Below are 23,929 nucleotides of genomic sequence, written 5' to 3'. Positions count from 1 at the left end.
TGAATGTGATGAGGGAAAATTGTCTTAGGCAAATTGAGCAAACTTTTTGGATTTGCGAGTAGTTTAATACTAATCTTAGTACTATAGAAATACTATTGCATTAAAAATTAGTACAGTATAAACAACAAACAGTATAAAATAATAAATGCTAATGGTCATAATTTGTTCAGATCGATGATCATAAAGCTACAAATCGTGGCACTTTGAGATTCAATTCCAAATCACTGGAGGAAGCAACCACAATATCATCTTCGTCGCTATCGAGATCCAAAACGAAATGGGACAGATCAGCGCAATCGAAAACGATCCAAGCTTCTGTGATCAATTCAGAACCAAAGTTCGACACGAACGAACATTCGACCGTTAGAACGATCAGAACGACGGAAAGGGGAACTGTTTCAACAGCAACAGATGTCACAAGCGAGTCGAGAAGAACTTCAGGAAAAAGATTCGAAGAAACTAAAAGAGTAGAGCCAACGATTAACAGACGAGACGGCAAAAGATATTTTTCTGAAAGCAACAAAGGAACAAAGTTAAAAAATAATGAACAAAAATTCGAAACGTCCAAAGGGATTTCTCGAAGAACGTCCAATGGAGGAGCGAATAATTCAACTGTCACTGAGAAATTGGACAACAAAGGACCATCCGTGTTCCTGGCAACCACAGAGTCTTCGAGGTCTAGAACCGGAAGAAAGATTCAAACGACTTATTCGATGAAAGATCTAAAGACACAAATCCCTACATCTAGAAGGTACAACAATAAGAAATTTAGAGACGTTGAAACCACTACAGCTTCGTTTAGAAGAGAAAGTAGAGGTAGATCGACTACAGAGAAGATTGAAAGGAGTACCAGATCTGGTAGATCGAAGGTGAACAATGCGGAGAATAATTCTATTGCTCGAAGAGGTCCAGATCCTCTTTTATCAGAATCCGAAAGTGTAAGAGTCGATATTCCCCTCACTGTAGGTGAAACAGGAAATCCAGCTCCGGATGTAACCACTGGATTTGATGTGGCTTTTCAGAGAAGATCGGACGCTAAGGAGTCATCCAGATCAAGTCGGACAGGATTCGAAAGATCGAAAAGTCGTGGACGGTCGAACGACTCCGAGGCTTCTGGATCATCCAGATCTGCTTCTCCAAGAGGATCTTCAAAGTTCAGCGATTCTACGACGACAGAAGCTAACGAACAGATTGTTAGTTCGAGAAGGAATACGGTTTCCAGAGATCGTTCCAGAGGTTCTGAGATCAAGAAGAATTCTGTGAACGAGTCTAGATCAAGGTCTAGAAATAGAAATGTGGAAAATAATATGAAACCTATTTCGGGCGGTGCTTCAGAAAGGAATGTGAAGCGGAAGGTGGCTGGAGAGAGAAACTCCTCGGATAGGAGACCGAGAATTCCCGATGTTACTCCAAGAGTTATCGACAGTCGTAGACAGGATACTCAGGATATGCGTGGAAGATCGAGAAGCAAGTCGAGATCGGATGTTACCACACCTATTATTATGGGTGAGATAATTAGTTAATCATTAACAATAATTTAAATATAGTCTTGCTGTTAAAAGAATATTTGATAACCTGATTGTAGATTGAATTTTAATGCAATAATTTTAGTGACACATAAAAAGGTTCATTTATCTTACTTGAAGGTGAAACATCCAGTTTTATACGTAACAGTTAATTAAGTAATTACAATTAGCTGTAAAGAATGAAATTATATTATAAAATATTAAATTTTGTTTATATAAATAATAAATTATATAACTAATATAAATAAAAATTATAGAAATATAATTTATAATAGAAGATATATAGAAGAATATAATGAAATAGAATTTTATAACAGAAATTATATAAATAAAAATTCCTTAAACAGATGTTACCACAACTGTTGCGCCAGATACAACAGTTTTTACCGACGTAACAGCCACCGATTCTGAGATAACAAGTACGACCATAAGATTAGCGACTACTCCAAGTCCAAGAGCAACATCAAGACCATTATCGACTTCTGCTTCAACCCTCGAAGCATCAGGGCGAGGTAGAGGAAGAGGCAGAAGCGGAAGTCACGGTAGAAAACAGAAAGAGGATTTCTTCAATCACGGACTAGGTTTCAGGGGTCGAAAAACCTCGCCTGAAGGATCTACAAACGTGACAGAGTCTAGGAAAACTGTTTCGTGGAAAAACGATTCCCAGTCGCATGGAAATCCAGGCTGGACGCTCAGGAGGCGACCAGCTCATTTTAACTCTGAAAATATTTCAAGGACGATCGTGCCTTCGCCAAGGGATCAGACGAACGAAGTGGTACCATCCAACGAACAATCGACTAGCACCGAAGCTACAACGACTATCGAAAGTTCCACGTTTGGCACGAAAAGAGGCCTCAAGAAGCTGCAAACGACGGACGAGAGTTCCACGGTGGTTGAAACCACGACCAAGAGCTACAGAAGAGGCAACAAGACCTTTGGAAATGGCAAGGTGATCGCGGCGCTTGAAGAAAGTGATAATTACCCGCCTGAGTTTAAGGCGAGGTTAACTCAGTTGGTGAGTTCTATTTCTTAATTGGATTTTTTAATTGGAATTAAGCTTACATTTCAGTAGCGAAATATCCTATAAGTTTGTAGTTTTATCCGATAAAAAGAAATATAGATAGCTTTATAGAGACAGATATGTGTACTTGAACATAATTATTGAATTACAAGAGGAGTGATAACATTATGAATAGTACTTGTAATAAAACTGCATCGATCGAAGAATAGAGAACTTAAAACAAGAAATTATATGCTTTCAGCTTTAAAGAATGTTTAAGTGTTGTCATTCCCATTACGAACGAACGATTTCTCAACTGTCTCATTACTTCAATTAATTTCATTGTGTAATAAGTAATAAGTCTTACACGCGAACGACTAGTCATATAATACTTACATATAACACTTTACTTCTTTTTAAACACGTTTCACATATAGTTTCTTCTATGTCTTGTGAAATATTTAAAATTATTTCCGAATCAATATACATATGATATGTGCAATACATGGCAAAAACTTAATACGCGTATAACGATTAGCGTTACAATCCTGATTGTTAGAATTCTAGAAAGAATATGGTGTGTCCTAATCGAAAAGTATGATTTCAGAAGAATACCAACACGAAAATACCAGCCTCAAAAACCACCTCTAGAACGCCATTGGAGGTAAGAGTTCAGAGTGCCCTTCATATCAGCTTACAGCATCTAAATAAAGTCTCTCTTGTTTTTTAATTAATAAAGTGTAACATACATTTCTATGCTTCTATTCTAGTTCAACAGTCTACAGCTTTCATTACGACAGTACTTTAATACGTAGAATATCAAATCATTGACACTGACTGATATTATTGCGTTGTTGTAAAATAATGATACAGTAAACCACTGAAGAACTAAACAAAAAATTAATAAACGACAAGTGACTGCGACGAAATGGGACGATGTATTATACATTTTCTAACACTAAACAACTTAATCAGCATGCACGTAACAAACCACACAATTACCACTTTACCGTTCTTATCTTTTGGTGAATTTTTTTCCAACGGCTCCATAAAATAGACACTAGTACTGTTTCTATCGTAATAGTCAAGGAATCAGTAATTTACATTTTGAAGTAAAAACAATTCGTGTAGGAACAAGAGAGGAATATCTATGGTCGACGCTCGAGGAACAAGTCGATGGCGTTCGAGCCTGACGACCTCGAAACCGCAGCTTCAGCAAATGTTTTGACGGATGAAACTTTAGTCGTGAATCCCTTAACGTTGATAAATGGCACAGGATTGCGACGCGTAAGACTACAGATCAATCATTGTATTACGTGATCGCTTGTGTTCTATGTATCCACCTTCTCCTCGATGCGTTCGTAGAGCTTCTCTTCCATTTTTAGGAGAAACCGACTGCAAACGTTTCTAATGCGTCTCGTTTCTAACGGTTAGCGGCTTTTAATTATCGTTTTATCGATTATCTTTCGATAGAAGTGCTTGGTCTATATTTATGTCGATGTCATTAGTATCTGAAAATTCTTAAATACGTTGTTTCCTTCTGTTTTGCTTTGGTCATTGTGAATTTTATTTAGCTACTATTTTGTTATATAAAATCCTGCAGTTTAGGAAAACGTCATATGTGTGTAAACGTAGTACGATTGATTTATATAATTATTTCTCAAACTATCGTAAACCTAACTAAGAAAGGTTGTTCGCTTAAAAGTGTTTTGCGAAGAACAGTAAATATCTATATATCGACAGTATCTTTAATAGTTTAAGAAATAATTCTTCAGTTGTATATTCGCAAATGCTGTGATCGTCTAAGATACTTCTTCTTTCATTATTTTCGCAATGTTTAAAAAGCTTCAAAACAACTTACGTACGAATATGTGTACTAAAGTTTCGCCTTGGAATCAACACTAATTTGTTGGTGAGGTAAAAGGCTACGAACTATGTAGTCGTTTGCTTGTAACATCATTGACGACCAATTGAGACTGGACAATGATGCGCGATTAACAAAGGGAAAGAAATGCCAACTGAAAGACAAGCTTTCCTCTGGTGGTTGGTGAAAAATCTGCATCGTTCCCACGATTTTAGTAAAATCAGATGCTTTTGAGATCTTGCGATACATCGTCGTAACCAACTGCTTCGATGATATCGTTCATCTCCAAACGCGACTGGATGGAACGATATCCTTTAACACGAGGAACGACGAATCCTCGACGTGGAGTTCTCTCAAGGTCCAAACGAATATAAAACTTTGATCGAAACGTTCTTCGGAAGTGGACTTCTATTTTTACTTTCGTTTATCACGGAAATGTGCTTAGTTATCGAGCCCGACTTATTCAGGGCTCACGTGCATTACGCAGTTTATAAACTGGTTTTTGGTTTTCGTTCAGTTGTTTTTGTATTGGGTTCTCGATGGAGAAAGTGAAGGTTTATTTGACTTACCTGAATAATAACGCGTCCCGATTATTCCCAGCGAGGTAACTTTGATAGGTAGAATTCGGAGTTATGTCTTCTATTGGAAGAAGTTTTCTGCGTAAGATATCTATCTTACTGATGCTTAGACTTCTAAATTTCTTGTTCATTATAGACACGAGGAATGGTTAATGACAGGGATGAAGCAACCAAAAGAAATTATTCTATGTGAAAATAATGAATCGTGAATGCAGAGTAAAATTTGTTCTTGTGAAAATGATCTTAAGTATTTGCCGAGCGTCTATATACCCCACGATGTCTTAACTTCGTGACTTTCACTTTAAATCGTTGCTCCATTTGTCGCTTATATTTGTTCTTATATTTACCGAGTATGATAATAAATGGAAGCAGGAATAAATGGTTAAAAAATTTTTACAATTGGGAAAATTTCCTAGGTAGCACATTAGAATAATAGAATAAAATTTACATGAATAACGTTTTTCACATAAAATGATAATTTTCTTAATTGCATCATCGGTTTCGAAACAATCAGAAGTTGTTGGATTTACTTTCAAGGAATTTCTTTTCCGCATTTTCTATTATCTTTAATTCCGATGATATGGGAGGTTCAGCAGTAAATTTTTTAGAACGAAAGGTAGAAGAAGAATTAAACGTGGTAGAAAGTAAACGTAAGAGAAGAGAAAAGCAATTTGTTACAGAGTCAATAAATTTTTTATTCTGTAGGATCATACATTCTATCTCTGTTCGAAACCACGAACAAATGAACGACCTTCAGTCTCGTAATTACATCGAAATTGAGCTTGTTGTAAAAATCCTTTGTCTTCAAGTAAAAACTGTATTTACAGATATCAAACAAAATTAACAATAATAAATGGTCAGAATGTAGAGTAACTCCATAAGTAGTATACCGAAAAATTATTTCATTTCATTAAATCGATTAATTTAACTGATTTTCTCGAACATGCATGATTTCATTCTACGTCGTCGATAAAGAAACCCACGTTTCTAAGATCGATGCCAGAAATTGTCATTATTCATTAATAAAACAAGTAACGAAAGATCTATGAATTACAAACTTGTTTCCTTTTGTTCTGCAATCGACTCGCTATAATTTACACCGAACCAGACTACAGTATAAAAAGAACACAGAAGAACTTTCATGACTGTACGGGAAACTGAATATTATGTCACCTCCTCACCGCAGCTAATCGCTTGATCGGCGCTTTTAAGAACCATCCCCGAATAATTGTTAGATGATACATGATTTTTTTTCCTCACTGGAATGATAGATAGTTTCACATTAGTACGAAGTTAACCATTCATTTTTATAGCATACGATTAATGGAAATAAGAAAAGCTTCATTGGAGTCAGGCTTGCGTTATTTTGTACATCGATTAGTTTGTCACCGCGTTTGTCACCGTCTCTATGGATCGTTCACAAAATGGTCGTTTTCACACTTCGCTCTCCTTCTTTCGCACTCAATGAAATGTATCCTCGAGTCGCGTGTGCTGATAACATTGATTAAACTTTCCAGTTGTTGTCCAGTACAGTGAAATCGTGGCTCGAGCTCGTTACGAGTCAAATGGCGGCCTGGATCGTCTCGTTTCTACGCTTCCTCAAGCTCCTATTCTTCATGTAGGAAAATATCGGCCGCGCGCTATGTCGTCTTCCCATAATCGAATCGGTACCGTCCTTCGTTTCCCGACCTGTTGTGAGTGTATGCTTTCCGAGCGACCTTGAGAACGTCTCCTGTCGATGGAAAGCTCGTCGAGACCGTGGCACACTAACAGAGTTCCCGCTCGAGCTTCCGGAGCCGGCTTCAGTCTCGACAGCGGTTTTCTACTATCTTAAAACGGAGCTGTTTGAACGACCCTTTCAGGTGAAAAAATCGTCAGCCGCTCTGTTCGCTGAAAGATCAAGGATGAAACTGGAGCTGGCTAGGAGGTTAGTGAAGCCAGAGTTGAACATCGAGGAGAATGATCTCGACGCAACCACGGCCTCCTCTTTCAGCAAACGGAAACCAACCGGCGTGCCGGTGGTCGATGAGACGAGCAAGGTCGCCAAATACTCTAAACCCGCTGCCGCAGCACCGGGACGCAACAGGCCTTCCACTTCCGTAGAAAGCACTCAGGAAGAGGTCAGCGTGAAAACCTTGAAACTTCCTAGTTCGAGGAAAGCTCACGACGATTCTTCAAAGGTCACCGGCAGACCGTATAGTTTAAAGAAGGGGCGGGTCATTGCGGAGCGAATGGTCACTTCGATCTCGATCGAAGAGAGAGCCATTGCTGAGGAAACGACCAGACCGTACGCGCTAACCACGAACCCGTCCGTGATCACCTCCGCTGAACAGGGATCGGCGACAACCATCGACTCGACGAGGGTTCGTTTAGCCAGTGATCGTGGAGGAAAGAAGTCGAAGGAAGAAGATTCGACGCCAACCAAGAACATGAAGGTTTCGCTTTACTCCACTCAACGCGTTGAGACTACCGATCCCGTTACTACCATCAAACCGAAGAAATCCTATAACTATCAATCGCGTAATAAATTACGACAGCAATCTGCAACGATCGAACAAAGTTTCACGACGTCGACACCTAAGAAATCCTACTCCTCCACGCAGAGCATATCGCAAACACCCCAGGAAGAGAACATTACAAAAAAATCGAAGTTTGCTACCAGCGCTACCAAGCCCATTTTTAGACCTCGTTACAGCAAACGAACCAATGAGAAATCTTTCGAGAAGAAGACGACGGACGAAGAAGCTATCTTTACCACGAAACTACCCGTAGCCACCAGCAGATATTCGAAGAAGAAATCTTCGGTAAAATCTATCGATGATAAATCGGCGACAACGGAGGGGTTATCTGCACAGACGAGAAAGATCGAGTTTCGTCCTAGAACCGCGACCTATCGAAGACATTCAGAAATTCCCACGACTTTAACTGAATCCAGTACGAAGGTCGATGGTGTAGGAATCGCCATCACACCGAGGTCGACAAAATACCACGCCACTTTAAAGACCTCCACGGTATCTCCTCGATCGGTAGCACAGGGACCACAGGTAAACTTGAAGATCGCGAACGAGACGGCGCAGGAGACGCCAGGAATTACCGGCAGCAGCAACGGCGACAGCGGTAACTCGAATGTCTTCAATCCGACCAGAAGCACGTTTCTGAGCGGAAACAGTACACTGCTGGAGCAACTGAGAAGTACGGTGGCACCGCTGCTGAGTTCCCTTGGTAACAAGACACCTGTATTCTCCGGATCTTACAGTAACGTTAACAACGTGGTAAATATTAACTTTGATTATTTGACAAAAATAAAATGTCGATCGTCTTTCGTTTCGTTAATAATTCGAAACTTTATTTAAAAAAAGAATTTCCATTTAGGTCGATAAAATGTTTATTTACTTGAAGTAATCGATCCTGTCGTTTGTGAACAGAATTCACCACCCAGAGTCACCCCCAGTGGACAACCACCCCGCTTTAGTGCGAGATACAAAGGAGCGGAATTATTCGTTAGAAAACAAAATAATATTTATCAGCCCACCGTGCCATCGATTACTAGTTCGTCGACTACACCAATTACACCCGTAGAGGTAAGATCGTTAAGATATTAAATGTTTAAAAAGATATCGACAACATTCACGAAGTATTAACAAAAGATTAAACGTTATAAACATGTTAGACTTTCCTACATTCTTCAAATTCATTTTCTAACTTCTTCGAGCAAGATACTCTTTAGTCTCATCATATCTCATTGCACCGCAAATTTCTTCATTTTCACAATAAGTTCATTGGATATTATTGAGAAAATTTAAGAATATTATGTTCGTTCTCGATAAATGAAAACTATAAAGTAGCGTTAAAAAATTATGGAAGATCGTATATATGTGAAAGAAATGGATCGTGACGATGATTACCGAGGTAAGATTACGTGGCAGAAGAAGAAAGTTTATAGGTGGTTAACAGTGAGTTAGTGTGGTCGTTTTTTCTGTGCTTAAAAGGTTTTCACCACGAAGGTAGCCGAGAAGATCGGAGCAGTCGCATCACCATCGTGGACCGATCACATTGGTGTCATCACAACTCCGTCTGGAAGTCTCGATTCTAATGACATCGATACGAATAAACTGCGTTGATTTAATCATTCGGATTGTACTTAGTCAGACGCGTTACTAATAATTATTAATCATCTTTTCTTTCCATTAATATTATAACGATTCATCGTTCGCAAAGGATTATCGTACTTGCCGAGCTTTCTTTAAAATATTATCAATAATGTTAAGAGTCGTTTCTTTTTATCTCTTTTTATTCATTCCATACAGCTAGTACAATTTTGTATCGTCGACATAGATACGAGTATCGCACAATAAGTTTCAATAGTGTGAACAATTCTCGTTTAGAAGACGCAACCTTTTTTATGGTTAAATTATAAAAAAAGATTATAAGTAACACAAGAAAACGAATAAAAAGTACATAACCATTTATGTGATTAACGTTTATTTTTAGTTTTGTGATTCATGCTAATTGTTATCATGGGTTTGCATTTACTAATATGTACAGGTACTTACGTTGTTCTACTTACACCATAATGCATATATTGTGTTATACAATATTATACATACACACATATATATATATATATATATCTTTGATAATAAATATTTTGGTTTTTGGATCGCACGCGACATGCAGTTGTTCGTTCTTATTTAATCGCGTCCATAAATTATTCTTTCGAATCATATCAAAATTACTATCAGAATTATTAAAGGTAGATAGAGAAATGCCATAATTGAGAAGCAATAGCCAGTTCAAAAGTACACTCTTCTATTGATCTCTAAACTATAAATCCAGAAAATCATAATGAAAGAATATCACTGTACTGACTGCGATGTAAATCGGTTTGTTCGATTCTGACTTCAATGAATATTCTCACGATGATATCCACGAATTTATGAAAATTGAACAGACGTAACGTGACTATACTCGCAACGAGGCAACATTTTGTTGAAATTCGACGTAACGGGACTTGACTTTCTAATACGAGCGCATTCCGATTACATAGGCAAATTTTCGTGATCCGCGTTTCACAGCGTTCGAAGCGCTAACGAGTGAAAGTAAATGAACGCTGCGTCATGTGTTTGCATTAAAAGTGTCTCAACGTGGATGGTATTTAGGACATGTGGGTGGATCAATATCATTATGAACGAAAATAAGGATACGCGACTTAAGGACACGAATTCACTTCTCCTTCATGCAGCCTTGATCTCGGTTTTTTGTAACAAGTTGTCCGAATTCAGGTTTTAAATTAGTTTCATATTGCTTAATGCATTTGTCAACTGACATGTGAAAATCTACAAATACCGTAAGATATATGTTATTTCTGAATCGGTTTGATCGTTGTTATCTTTAACCCGTTCTTTATCAGGTCTTAGCAATTTCTAAAAATATTTAAAATCTCTGTTAAATGGAATCACGTTTCAATGTTGTTCGAAGACATATCACTGGAGACCTCTGTGAGAGAGGATTAACAGCTATGATAAAAAGGAAAAAATCAAAGTGAGCGGGCAACCAGTCTCTACTGCCTGTATAAACGATCCTTCGCTCGGAGAACGAGTTTCTAGCTCACCGTTCCTTTGCTAATAGCTGTGTTTTCTTGATGCATTAAAGCAACCTCGGTTTCTACTCTTCCTTAGCTAGTTCGTATTTCTACCAAGAGATGGTGTGTGCTCACTCAATTATGAGATCAATTAATCTGCGAAATGACCGATGTACTTTCATAATCCCTCGCTTTACATCGATTTATCTTTCAACTGTCGATCTTAATGAACGAACAACGCATACTTTAGATCCCTTGTTCCATTGTAAATACACCGATTGACACAACGTAGAAACTGTACATAAAAGGAAGTCACCAGTTCCGATTCGGCACCGAATTTAATGTATAGCACCCCATGCACGCACGTAATTTCTGTTTTTAGAACTCTGGTTCGGCCCCACCAATCGATGTCTCAAGTCCTGGCGAGCCGAGATTCTTGACCCTTTATCAGGCATTGGAGTCGGCCAGCATCAGGAACGAACAGTTACAGGGAAACGCGATTGCACAGCTGCAAAAACAACAAGCTGGTAGTGTTTCCCAGGTAGACCTTAACGCCACCACCGTTAACGATATCGGCGATAACGCTAACAATGACACCACAAGCCCCACTGTAGCAACTATCAGCCCACAGACATCAGACACCACCGCGAACACTATTCAGGACAGCACACAGACCCCGAGATTACCCGAGGATCCGGACAACTCCACCCCCACGGTTACCACAGGAGCCCCTGAAACCCCTTCAACGACCGAACCGGTTTTCACAAGCACAGAATCGTCCTCTAGTACCGAGCAAGCCTCCACCAGCACAGAATCGCCCTCCAGTACCGAACAACTTTTCACCAGTACAGAATCGGTTTCCAATACCGAACGAGTTTCCATTGGTACAGGTTCATCTTTCACTACGGAACAAACTTCCACCAACGTCGATTCCATGTCTGTCACTGAGTCAACCAGCACAGAGTCGTTTCTGCGGTCTACAGATGCAACGACGATGAACGTCGAAGGTGCGGAAGATGTTCAGACTTCCATGTCGGCAGATAACAATTCGACCAATCAGGAACTCGTGAGTTCTACCACGGATGCTTCTACGACTATTAGTTCTACATCCGAAGGTAGTAGTACCGAGTTCGAGGGTGATACGAGTTCCACCACTATTAGTACGGCAACGCAGAGCACGACTGACAATATCGATATTACGTCAAGAATAGACCTTTCGCAGAATACGATAGAGACGACTACCTTTTCGGCAACTGTCACCAACACAGCGACAACGTCTGAAAATCCCGAGACTAATACCATACCGCTGTCTGATACTACTGCTACTCAGACAGTCGATATTAGCTCGACCGATGCTGTAACGACCGAAGCAGATTCGAGTAATATGATCGATATAGAGACAACTACGGCGATACCCACGTCCACTATTCGAACCAGGTTGATAGATCTCGCGCAAGATATCCTGTTTCGATTGCAAGCAACTATGTCTACGACCACGGTACCGAGTCAAGATTCGACGACGATGTTGTCTCTCACGACGGAAACGTCGAACATGATACCAGATTCGAGTAGCAATCGTAGTTTGGAGTCCCTGTCGCAATTGAGGGATGAAACGACGATCAATCAAGGAGAATCGGGAACGACTACCCCGTCGTCGGTTACAACGGAGCAATCGAGTTTAAGAACGATCGAAGAAGTAATTACCCAAAGCGCAGATTCAATTGCTGCTTCGTCACCCACAATGCTATTTACTAAGGAAGTCAACACGCAGGATGAAATAAATGCAATAACAACCACAACACCAGCAACAATAACATCTACAACAATCACACAAGACTTTCAGACAGTATCGAACACAGATTCGACCACTGTAGGCGATTCAAACGATTCTTCGACTTCCCCGTTAAGCGTTGATGTAACTACTGTGTCGACGATCACTTCCACCGACGACACTTTACTAACAGAGTTAATGTCCATTGCTAAAACACTCTTTTCGGATGAGATAAACGATAATCAGGAAGAAATAGCCGGGCAAAATTCAAACGTCACATCTAGATTAGATAACTTAATGGAAAACGAGATATACCGATCGAGTTTGTCCAACGACGAACTCAGCACTACCCAAGTTGCAGAAACATCGTCTTTTTCCTCAAATACCATGTCAGAAAATGTAGAGTCTTCTACTATTCCAGTTGATCCCTCACAGAATGAGGTAGACCTTACTACAACCGTATCTTCTGAAAATCTGACAGATACACTGACAACAACCCCTCGGAGTAACATGCCCGATGACGAAGTAGAGAGCGTACAGACCGAAACCACACCAGTAGTGTTAGGATCCCTTGCCGAGATTATAGAATCGACGACCCCCTCGTTAAAGACAGAAATTGAGCCACGAGTCACTCTGTCGCTTAGCGGATCGTTCGATGCTGGCACTGGCCTCGATACTACGACTCAGACACAGACAACCACCAGCACACAAAGTTCAGAAACGACAACCACATTGAATTTCGAGCTAACCACTGACACGTTCGATTTGTTTTCGTCTAATCTGATCACGACAACCAACCCTCAAATAGTTTCCGAACAGGTTACAGAAAGTGTCACTGAACCTACAGGAGTCACCGTACCATTAACCAGTCTCACAACCGTAACATCACGGCTTATGACAGACATTGGCACTACTACTCAACCCGAAATAACTACCGTAGCTCCCGAAACTACCCCTACCTCTGTAAATACGATCACTATGACACCCTCAATATCCTTTGAACAAACCACATTGGCATCTGCTGTAGAGTTGGTTGAACGTGTAAATGATGTAGAAGTGGAAACTAACCAAACAACAGAGTCCACGACTCAGTTGGCATCTTTGATCACCGAAAGCGCTGATAACGAAACCCCCGAACCCACCGCGTCATCGATTACAACCACTGCGCAGCAGGATGTTAACTCTATTGACGATACGGGAGTCACTACTAACCAATTCTCGCTAACATCGACTACAATTCCCGTCATGGAAACCACTACTAATGCACCCAGCGAAAACGTCCCCCAAACGACCCCAAATCTTGAGAACAAATCTCCAACTATTGTTGCCCGTTTCCAGGATACGACATCAGCAACCGCCCAAGCGACGGCAGGTTCGGGAATCGGCCAAACGACCGAGATCACAACTCCTACGATCCCAGATACTTCGATCGCCTCATCAACGTCCTCAGAATTTCCCACTTCATCAAATCCCGACGTTCCCCTCATTACAACCACTTCATCTTCCGTCGAAACGACGACGACGACGACGATCACGACTGAGACAGCGACGTCGACGAGTACAGGACGCGTTCCTGAGGGGGGGACATCGACACCTCAAACGACGAGAATGGACGTCGTCACCGTCACCCCTGTGACGGAAACTACTACGGTCAACATAGAAGAGAATCTCGTGTCTACCGAAGTTGGAACATCGACGACAACTGCTTCGTCGGAAAGTACGACCACAATGTCAGGAGGTACTACGAACGACTCCACGAATACAACTTCTGCTCCTACGGAAGCAACGACCGTGTCCATGCAAGCTACCCCTGGAACGACTGTGCCGACAGCTACTAGCCTTCCACCTAGGCCAGCTTCTCAGAGTTCCACGACGCCTTATTTAGGTCGCTTCGGCGGCAGCAGATTGACACCTGCCCCACGTTTCAGCCTAAGCTCGACTACCAGAGCTCCTCTACGAGACTACTTAGTGTACGGAATCTACCCGAACAAAACGATCGTGAGAAAGCGGCCAGAGGACAACCTGATCGATGCTAGAAACGTGGACAGCCCGTACGTGATATTCGGTATCTTCCCGGACGGCAGGCTGGTTCGAAAATACCCGAATGGAACGATAATACCGGATCCACCTAGGAACCCGGTCGAGGTTGTGTTCTCACTTAGCACTTCCACTACCACTAACAGGCCACCACCCAGACCGTATTATAACCAGGCTAACCAAGGCACTTACAATCAATATCGAGGCCCGGTGTACAATAGTAACGATAGACCTGTCGCTGAACCAATGAGAAACGTCCAAAGTCCCAGCATCGTTGATCTTGGCCTTACTGGTAACGCGATCGTCGGCCCCAATGGAGGTGGACCCGATAATACGGGGCCACTTGGTACCCCTGCTAGTGTCCCGAGCACCAACGAAATGGTATCTCTTATTCCACCTGTTCATCATCATCGATCGTTAGCCGTGCGTGCATCGCTCGAACTCGTGCGAACATACGGTTTACTCTAAGTGAACCAGTTGTCTTTTTCTCATTTCGCGTGTTACTTTTGTCTCTTTTTCAAAAATTATTGTGTCATTGTTGCATAAAGTATAAAAGGGTGAAATTTGTTTTTGGAAAAGTCTGACAACTTTTGAGTGTATGTACCAGGATGTAAATATTCGTAATTATTTAGATACTTGGGGTTTTCTGTAAATATTTGAGATTCGATTTGTTGATTTATTTTATTTTTCATTTATATACATCTTTTCTTCGTTCTTTATGTCTTGTATTCATATACACATGTGTATGTAAATTTTTTATGACAGTTTTTTTCGTTACTTATGATTAATGTCGTAATTTTTATGGTAACAATGGCACAGAACACTTGCTTCTTGTTTAACGCTTTGGTTTTGTTAAAGTAGATTCTTTGGTAGTACTAATTTTCCAATTTCGTGTGGATTAATTATCTCTCTTTTAAATTCTTTACGTTTCTCCACGTTGTTTTAATTCGTTCTTTCGATTCGGTATCGTCGTAAAAAGAATTTATCCAATGCCTACTTCAACATGTTTTTTTATCTCACATAAAACTTTTTAATTTGTATAATGGGGAGTTGTATATAATTTCACTGTAAATTTGTGAATAATTATTTATATATGTCGCATGTTTGTTATTTTTATGCACCGCGCACTTTGAAACGCACTTTATGTTTAGTAAAGTTGAAGGTGCACCTTACATTGTCGATTACTTCAGTTCAGAAAATTGTAATATTTGAAATTTAAACTCTCCATGCGAAATATGGTAGAGTAGGGAAAGAAAAAATGAGAAAAATGAAGAAAGAAATTAATAATTTTATGGTATTCGATAAACTCTTCAGAACAGGATTTGAAAAATATTTCATTTTCATTCATCGTTCATTCCCACCGATCACTTACCGAGGCCCGTACAATATAGCGAAATATTAATCGATCGTTTCTTATTTATTATTATCGCGTTACTAGCTAAGCAGAGGAGAACCACTGCACTTTTATTATACGGATTTCTTCACCGTCGACAAAAAAAAAAAAAAAAAAAAATATGAAGTTCTACTATGATTACAATTTTTCCTATTTATGAAATCGGAACGATCGATCGAAGTTTCGCTATTATAAGTTTCTCATGTATCGATTTTGAGATGTAAGTTTGTTTTGAAAGGTTTAAAGAACGTGTATGGTTTCGCATTGTTTAGAGCAATGCCCTGCTGAATACGCAAATGAGGACAGCGTCGGTGACGCCGATAGTAAGTACCGGTCGACCGCCGACCGATTCGCAGGGCGGTCGTATCGTCCAGGATCGAGAGAGGGACGAGGCCACCAGGACGAAGGAGGCCGGAGGTCAACGCAGCTCCGTGTACATCGGACAGGTAAGAAAGCAAGAGAGACAGAACATGATTTACAACGATGCTGCGGCTGATTCTTTCAGCGCTGCAACATATCTCTGCAGCGAAAAAAAAGAGCAACGTCGAATGTTTCAGGACAAGTTCGTCAATTATTGGACCGATGGGGCTTCCACCTCTAACCCGCGCGTTCTCAGTGTGAATATAAATTCAGTAGCTGTAAGTTAAAGGAATAAGAGGAATTCAACGGCTTCTTATCTTCATCTTGCATATTTTATCGAAATATTGTTCTTTGGGTGGTTTTGATTTGTTTGTAAAATATTTAAAATCTGCAAGTCAAAGTTTACTATTATTCGTGAAATAGTAATTTTGAATTTCTAAATTATATACATATCTATCTATATTATTTTCTTTAGACTGCTGCAAACGAAGGACCATCGCCTTCTGTGCCATCGTTTGAGAATCTCCTGAACAATCAACCAGGAGGCCGAGTCACAGCTCCGCCTGGATTCCCATGGAGGGATCCTTTGGACCAAATTTTTGGTATTACTACCTCCTCGCCGGTAATAACAGCTTCAGTGGCATCAAACAGACTGGTTCGTATTCATTAAATTTTACCTTCGAATCACTGTTTTTCAGAATCAACTTACAATTACGTACTTCCTTGAAAAAGCATTATTTTTTCTATACTTCAATTATTTCATATTACTTATTATAGATATATTTCGTTGAAATTATATAAATGGCTCTCGTTCTCAGGACGATTTGTCAGAACCAAATGGCCCAGCCTTAGCTCGTCCGATCAATCCATTTGTCGAAGTCTTTACTCCATTTTCTAATACGATTGGAGTTCCAAGAGGTAACATAGGATCCATTCCTCCTCCACCACCACCAACAACGCCTGTTGCATTTACAACTACACCTACAACTCCTGCACCTATTACTACTACTACCACCATTACTACAATGGCACCAACGACAACTACTACTACCACTACAGTGGCACCAACAACTACTACTACGATGACACCAACAACAACAACAACTACTACTACGATGGCACCAACAACAACTACTACTACGATGGCACCAACAACGACTACTACTACGATGGCACCAACAACGACTACTACTACGATGACACCAACAACTACAACTACAACGGCGCCAAGTACAACAATGACCCCAACAACAGTGGCTACTATGACGCCAACAACTACCACGATAGCAACACCTACCATCACTTCAGAGCCTCCAACAATTGTTCAAAGGGTGATGACTGCGTCACAGGCAGGAGCTACTTCTGAAGCAACAACTTCTTCTCAAATAAATTCATTTAATTTACCAAAACAGCAGAATGCTTTCGGTACTACGTTCGATGATTTGGCCTTCCTGAATTCGTTGGTAAGTCAACATTTTTATACGTATTCCTAATAACTTCGCGAATTTCTACAAAATATTATGTATATTATACATATATTTTTTTTACATAGTTACAGAGTAATTCACGGAGTACCAATCAGAAGACACTGACACAAGTGGAGCAACTCTTGGCAAATAAGGTAAGTAATGTATACAATAAATTACATAGTGCATAAAATATAAAAACGAAGTATTCAGTATATCCTAATAAATAAATATCAATCGAAACAATATTACTATATCTCGACCTTGATCAAATGTGATACTACTGTATTTTATATACATAAATGAATAAATTGTTGCGACCGACATACGTTATATTACATAGGATATCACGTTTCATTAAAAATATGAAGTAGAAGAAATTTAAAAAATAAGATTCTTAGTAAACTTATGATCTTCCTTGAAAACAAAATGCAATGATCGTTCGAGGGAAAAACCAAGGAACAAGCCGCGTCGCTACCGTTAAACGATCCTTTCACTCCTTTATATGACTGTGCGACGAATTGTATTCTGTTTCTAATAAGATCGAGCTCCAGCTTCTAAGCTACATCACGTCGATTCTCTTTTTTCTCGCTTCTAGAATAAACTTCTTTCTCGTGTTTCTGCACAACGTATAAATAAAATTGCAACGATAGAAGTCGTACAAGACGAAAAATTCGGTAGATCGCAGATTATCTTTAGTCACGCCCTTCTCGGAAAGACATAATGACGGATCTGCGACGATCGCAATCATATGATCGACCAGTCACGGTGAATGGACTGGAACGTCCTTGCCAGCGGCCTTCTCTATTCCTCGCAACAGCCATTCAATATGTCATCTCTCGTTAACGTTGTCTGTCGACAGAACTTATTGCGTGCGTAGATGGCATTAATATAATAGCAATAAATAGCCCATTGGACGATAACGCTATTAGTACGTACGTCGTTATCATATAATGAAATTAGTCCTCATTGTAGTGGGAAATAAAGAGAATATTTTTCCTGAAAATATTTGAGTTGTAAAAGGAGTAGTCGTAATATGACTGTATTAAAGTTCCGAATATTCCTGTAGATTTATGAAGTATAGGAAAGCGAAACCTTTTTTTATACGTGAAATTTGCCTTGATTCGATTGTGTTTTACGTTCTGATCAATGAATAAATTAAAACATACCATACTTTTACGGGTATCCAATTTTAAATATCTCATATATATATATATATATATACGTATATACGGTGTCCTAAAGAGAGGCATTATTAAATCTGCGCAGTGTAGAACAGAATCGTCATTTCCTAACTTTCTTTCTATATTTTATTTTCAGATTTTGGAACTGGCACTGAAAAATCCGGGGCCGACTCGATCACCAAAAGCTATCAGTATCGAAAATGCTTCGCCAAATTCGATTTACAAGTCAGCAAAGACATCTCTTTCTGAGCCAATAATAATCGATTTGTCTCCAGCGTCTACAGTTTCAACATACACGCGGAAATCAGTAGAAACACAGCAACCAACCAGCCAAAGACCAATAATTAGTAGTTTGGCACCCGCGCAAGTGACTTGGAAACCAGTTACAACCACTAGCACCAGAAGAAGCGTGGAAATAAGCACGGCTTCTCCTTCGACCACGGCTAAAACGACTTTGATCAGCACCACTAAAGCTCCTGTAACTGTTAACGCTAAACTAGCAACCACTCCTCGACCTAGAACCACCACTCAGGCGCCATTAGGCTTTGGTGGTCTTCTGTGGCAGGCTCTCCTCGGTGGAGGTTTATTCGGATCATCGACAACTGCGAAGCCCGTAAAAGCTAAATCGGTGCCAAAAACCACGCAAAAGTCGGTTAATAATATGCCGAAACCAATCCAAACGATGCAAAAGTTAGAAAGGACAACAATTCCCTCTAGTGCGACTCTGAAAAGTATGGACATTTCGAAAATTCAAGTAAACAGTCCACATTCAATTGTACAGAAAAAGTCAGTGACCACGCCGTCTACAATCTCGACCACCGATCAACCATTGATTAATAATCCAAATCCGAGGTTGCCTGGTGTGGTGACATCGACTTATTCTCCCGAAGAAGATGCAAAGTTCATAGTTGAGCTTCTGCGAGCTGTTGAACAGGGTAAGTCGTAAAACGATACTTGTAGAAGTAGGGTAAATTACGATAGGATATGATATATAAAATTGATTGAAATTCTGTAATAATACGATCACGGAAACGATTGGTATCAGATGTGGCGTTACGTTTGTTACAGATAATAAAACTGGTTCCTCGAAGAAAGTATCAGGATTAACTCAGGATGATCAATCCTTTTTAAGAGCGATTTTAAGCGGTCGAGCTTTAACAACAACGACTCCATCACCGACGGTAGAAGTCAGTAACGCCGCTTTGTTGGCGGCATTATTGAAAGCTCAAGGTATAGAACCACCAACTCCGGCCAATAATATTAGAGAGCAACTCCAGTTAGCCGTAAGTGTTTTCAATTAAATAGTTTGTAACGTACTGAAATCTTGGCAGCAATGTACTTAGCACATGTTGCAAATATACGATTCGTAGAATTTAGTTATTGATTTCAGATAACATTACTTTGATTAATCACGATAGTCTTTACATCAATTTACGTAGAACGACCATTTTTATCTGACTTAAGCTTACTCAATTAAGTAACCTGAAGATAAAGAACTTTTGAAATAACTAAACTGATCTGGGAAACTTTAGATATTTGAAAATCAATTTTTATGATTAAATTACATTATTCAAATTGTTTCTTACATAAAAAGCACGCAGGTATCCGGACACCCTGGAATTATATTCTTTTCTAATTGCAAAAATGCATAGAGTGTAATAACGGAAAGTTTAACGACACCAAACAATTTGATATAATTCTTACAAATTGGTTCAGTTAGACGCGAGCTCGGCGATAGTTAATCGAATGACAAGGGCGAAGCGCGAGGCAACAAAGAGCGGGGCGCGATGAAAGAAAATAATTGCTGGTCTTGTAACAGAGTCTCGGGCAGAGCGTCACCTCTGCTCCGACCGCGTCCCCTGCTTCGACAATTACGACAAGGCCGGCATCTACTGCTGCAACTCGACCAACGGATACCACGAAAAAGACGGTGACACCGAGACCAACCTCAGGACCAAGGATACGCACTACAACGTGGTCACCAAGCTCTACGTATCCACCACCTCTCTTCAGCTCTTTCTCCAATTACGGCACGCCGGCACAGTCAGCCGGTGATAATTCTGGAAATAGCGCATTATTTGGTGCTACCAGAGCATTCAGTCAATTTCTCGGTGCTGCGATAAGCGTAAGTTGTGTTCTTATTATCGTTATTCATTAACTTCCTCGCTGCTCGCGTTTTTCACGCTCGTTGGTGATAGATGATGAAGGAAACAGATGGTAACCAGCCCGACGTTCCTGTCATGTTACGTCCAATTACGTTTATCCAAACGTAATTGAATTCTGTCGACTAGCGCACATAATTTAGAAAGATGAATTTGTTATCTACTACAGTTTTCGTCAGTTTTTTTTTTTTTTTTTAATAATATTCCTCAACTATAGAGCTCGATAATATTCCTATTGATTCTTTATGTTTCAGGGAGCTGCGCAACAGTTGCAGTCACTGGTCAGAAATGGTACTAGAATCGTGTCCGAGGTGGTAGGGTAAAGCTTATGAAAAGGAAAGAAATTTAATATAATGTATAAAATAAAATTAATTCGCTCATGTGAAAATTTAGAATGATGCAAATGTGATAATTTAGAACGATCTATTTTGGAATACTTTTGCTTCGAGGGATGCGGTGATAGCAGTACCTCCAATAAGTATGTATTCACTGTCAATTTATTTACAGGTCTTAAATGTTTACCTGATGTTGGGATGAAATTTGTCAAATTCTGCTCCGTTATTTGTAATTGCATTATTTGTAATAGTTGTAGGTTGGTTATATACTTTAATTTAATCGATCTAGCTAATAGCGAGCATGACATTTTAACTGTGACTTAATTCTTAAAACACGGAGGTTCTTTAACGACCGTTATCGAAATTTCTTGCTTTATCGCGTGTCAAAATTACTCTTATCCTGCATCGTTTCGTTTCTCGGAAATTTACTTATATGCTACAATTTGAATGCCTCTAATGACAAACAATGATATCTATTCCGTGTTTTAAGCGTCAAAAGTACCTCTCAGCAGAGAGGTCCGACATCGAAGACGAAATCAATACAAAGTTTCGAACGATGTGAGTCGCGATGGGATCGATCAGTTCCACGCCTTGCAAACGTTTCTCGGGGTAGGGCCGAACGACGCGACAGGGCCCTTTCTCTCTCTCTCTCTCTCTCGACGGAGCCGTACCTCTTTGAAACATTTGTAACGTTCGTCGCAATTAAGGTAATTAATTGGAGGCGACGCGCCTCGTCACGATTTGCGAGACAGTGACGATTCGCGGAGTTTTACGTGTGAAACGCGGATCGATTTGCAGGGCCCACCCACAAAGATCGACTTAACCACGACCTTGTCGACAATGCTGCTTAAGAAGAAGGTGGTAACTTAAACGTATATCTTTGAATGAGAGCGAGCATGAGAAAGAGTGTGTGCACGTGTGTGTATGTATATAAAAGAAACAAAATGTTAGAGAGAGAGAAAGAAAAAGAGAATATAAGAGAATAAGACAAGGGTATACAGAGAAGCGTGAAGGGAGCATTGTGTGTACGGTTCGCGAGCACCTTTCGCCGCTGGTGCGTCGCGTTCCTTTTCTCTTTTTTATATAATAAAGCTGGAAGCGTATGCACGGTGCACGATCCTTGGGTCTTGTTTGACTTTCGTTCGTACGTATGGTAGCTCAATGATAATGGTAGCGCTTAGTAATAAGCTTGGTTACTTAACTACCGCGTTAAGGGTTGAAACGTTGACGGGTATTTTCCTATTGGACATTTAGCGGCATTGCGTATTCCACGTAGCAAACGACGTTGTTATATTAATTTTTATCGCGCGATATTCCGTCGATCGGTCGTAGCAGTTCGATGGAATTCCAATTTTCCTGAGATCCGTCTCCTTTATTTCCCGGCTTAGCTGTGTTAGTTAATCGTAGGACTCACGAAGCCTTGTTTGTAAATGGATAATATAATAATAAAAATGTTTCGGGAAACGAACGTATCCTTTCTTTCAGTCCAGTATCGTATCTTTCTTCTGAATAATTTATAAGGTTTAATTTATAGGGAATAAGCTTTTGTTCTTTGCTTTGTGTATAAAGATATATAAAAGTTTATAAGTAGATAGAAATTATAGATATGTATTATTTAACCCCTTCACATTGTAATGAAATGAACGAGAAACGAGGAATTTGGGAAGAACGATTTAAAGAATAATCTTTTTTTTAATATATATACATATACATGCTATTGCTTTCATCCATAAAAGTTTATGACGCGCATTCGCCGCCATTTTTTCTTACCATGGCCATTTTATTCATGTCACCGTAGAACAGGACGGAAATTGTTATTCAGGATAATTCCAGATACAACGTCCGTCATCGTACCATAATAATCAGAGTGTGAAGATAAACTTGTTTCACTAGCATGATTAGCATGACACATGATTTCAACTATTGTCAACAACGATACAACCAACTTAAAATTGGATCAAAGTAGTTTGCAGGATATCCCTTTTTTATAAGAAAGGGAAAGAAAAAGCGAAAGTAAAGAAAAGACGAAAAAGAGACGAAAACGAAAGGGACTGTAGCTTTTCTTTCTTTTTTCCTGCGCTTCGTATTCCCTTTCTTCGGCAAGAACAACGTCGAGGGTCGGTCTGGAATATTAATCACACGCTATGACGTATTTAACAGTCATTAGGGACAGCTGACTAGATAGGATGCAAAGTATGAAGAAGTAGAAAGTGACAGGAACCTTCCTCTCCTACTGACAGAAACAATAAATAATCCTTTCAGGTCATACAATATAATTACCAAGTATTTATGAGAACAGTTCGTTTTATGCCGTTGCATATACGCCTGAATCGGAGTTGCATATACACCGTAAATATGTAAAATAAAGTAAATAGAATAACGGATCAATCTTTTTATTTATAAAAGTGGTTCATTTTACTCTGTTACATGGGCAGAGAACGAGACAACGTAAATAAAATAAAGCAAATAAAATAATGGATTAATTCGAGGCACGTTGTTTTTCTTTCTTCAAAAGATGAATCATAGGGGTCTTCGCGCACATTTTTTTTATTGTTCAACCTGTTTCGCTCGATCCATGTTGCATTCGTTATAATTTTTGCTATATGCAGACATTTTTCGTTCATCGTCATGAATATATATACATACTCAGAAAGCAATTATCGAAATCGCAC

The 23,929-nt window shown here is 39.7% G+C and overlaps 1 protein-coding gene across 10 annotated transcripts in view; it reads left to right on the top strand.

Annotated features, from left to right (window-relative positions):
• Window positions 1–22,721, top strand: part of LOC100652307 (mucin-5AC) — a 46,289-nt gene extending 23,568 nt beyond the window's left edge. Inside the window, exons 3-20 of one of the 10 annotated variants that reach the window (XM_048414487.1) lie at window positions 171–1,506; window positions 1,874–2,541; window positions 3,134–3,190; window positions 3,658–3,813; window positions 6,831–6,895; window positions 6,962–8,240; window positions 8,394–8,549; window positions 10,932–11,090; window positions 13,659–14,738; window positions 16,023–16,196; window positions 16,308–16,388; window positions 16,586–16,765; window positions 16,929–17,573; window positions 17,663–17,731; window positions 18,897–19,695; window positions 19,829–20,043; window positions 20,580–20,885; window positions 21,177–22,721. In XM_048414487.1, coding sequence (XP_048270444.1) covers window positions 171–1,506; window positions 1,874–2,541; window positions 3,134–3,190; window positions 3,658–3,813; window positions 6,831–6,895; window positions 6,962–8,240; window positions 8,394–8,549; window positions 10,932–11,090; window positions 13,659–14,738; window positions 16,023–16,196; window positions 16,308–16,388; window positions 16,586–16,765; window positions 16,929–17,573; window positions 17,663–17,731; window positions 18,897–19,695; window positions 19,829–20,043; window positions 20,580–20,885; window positions 21,177–21,245 — 7,494 coding nt within the window. In that variant the 3' untranslated portion in view covers window positions 21,246–22,721. Of the gene's footprint in view, window positions 1–170; window positions 1,507–1,873; window positions 2,542–3,133; window positions 3,191–3,657; window positions 3,814–6,830; window positions 8,241–8,393; window positions 8,550–10,931; window positions 11,091–13,658; window positions 14,739–16,022; window positions 16,197–16,307; window positions 16,389–16,585; window positions 16,766–16,928; window positions 17,574–17,662; window positions 17,732–18,896; window positions 19,696–19,828; window positions 20,044–20,579; window positions 20,886–21,176 lie in introns of all 10 variants that reach the window. The other 9 variants (XM_048414486.1, XM_048414491.1, XM_048414485.1 and 6 more) reach the window with 9 other exon arrangements.
• The last annotated feature ends 1,208 nt before the right edge of the window (window positions 22,722–23,929 follow it).

The sequence above is a fragment of the Bombus terrestris genome, chromosome 2 (genome assembly GCF_910591885.1).
Source record: "Bombus terrestris chromosome 2, iyBomTerr1.2, whole genome shotgun sequence".
In the NCBI taxonomy this organism is placed as follows: domain Eukaryota; kingdom Metazoa; phylum Arthropoda; class Insecta; order Hymenoptera; family Apidae; genus Bombus; species Bombus terrestris.
This window is presented reverse-complemented; position numbering and strand designations above follow the sequence as displayed.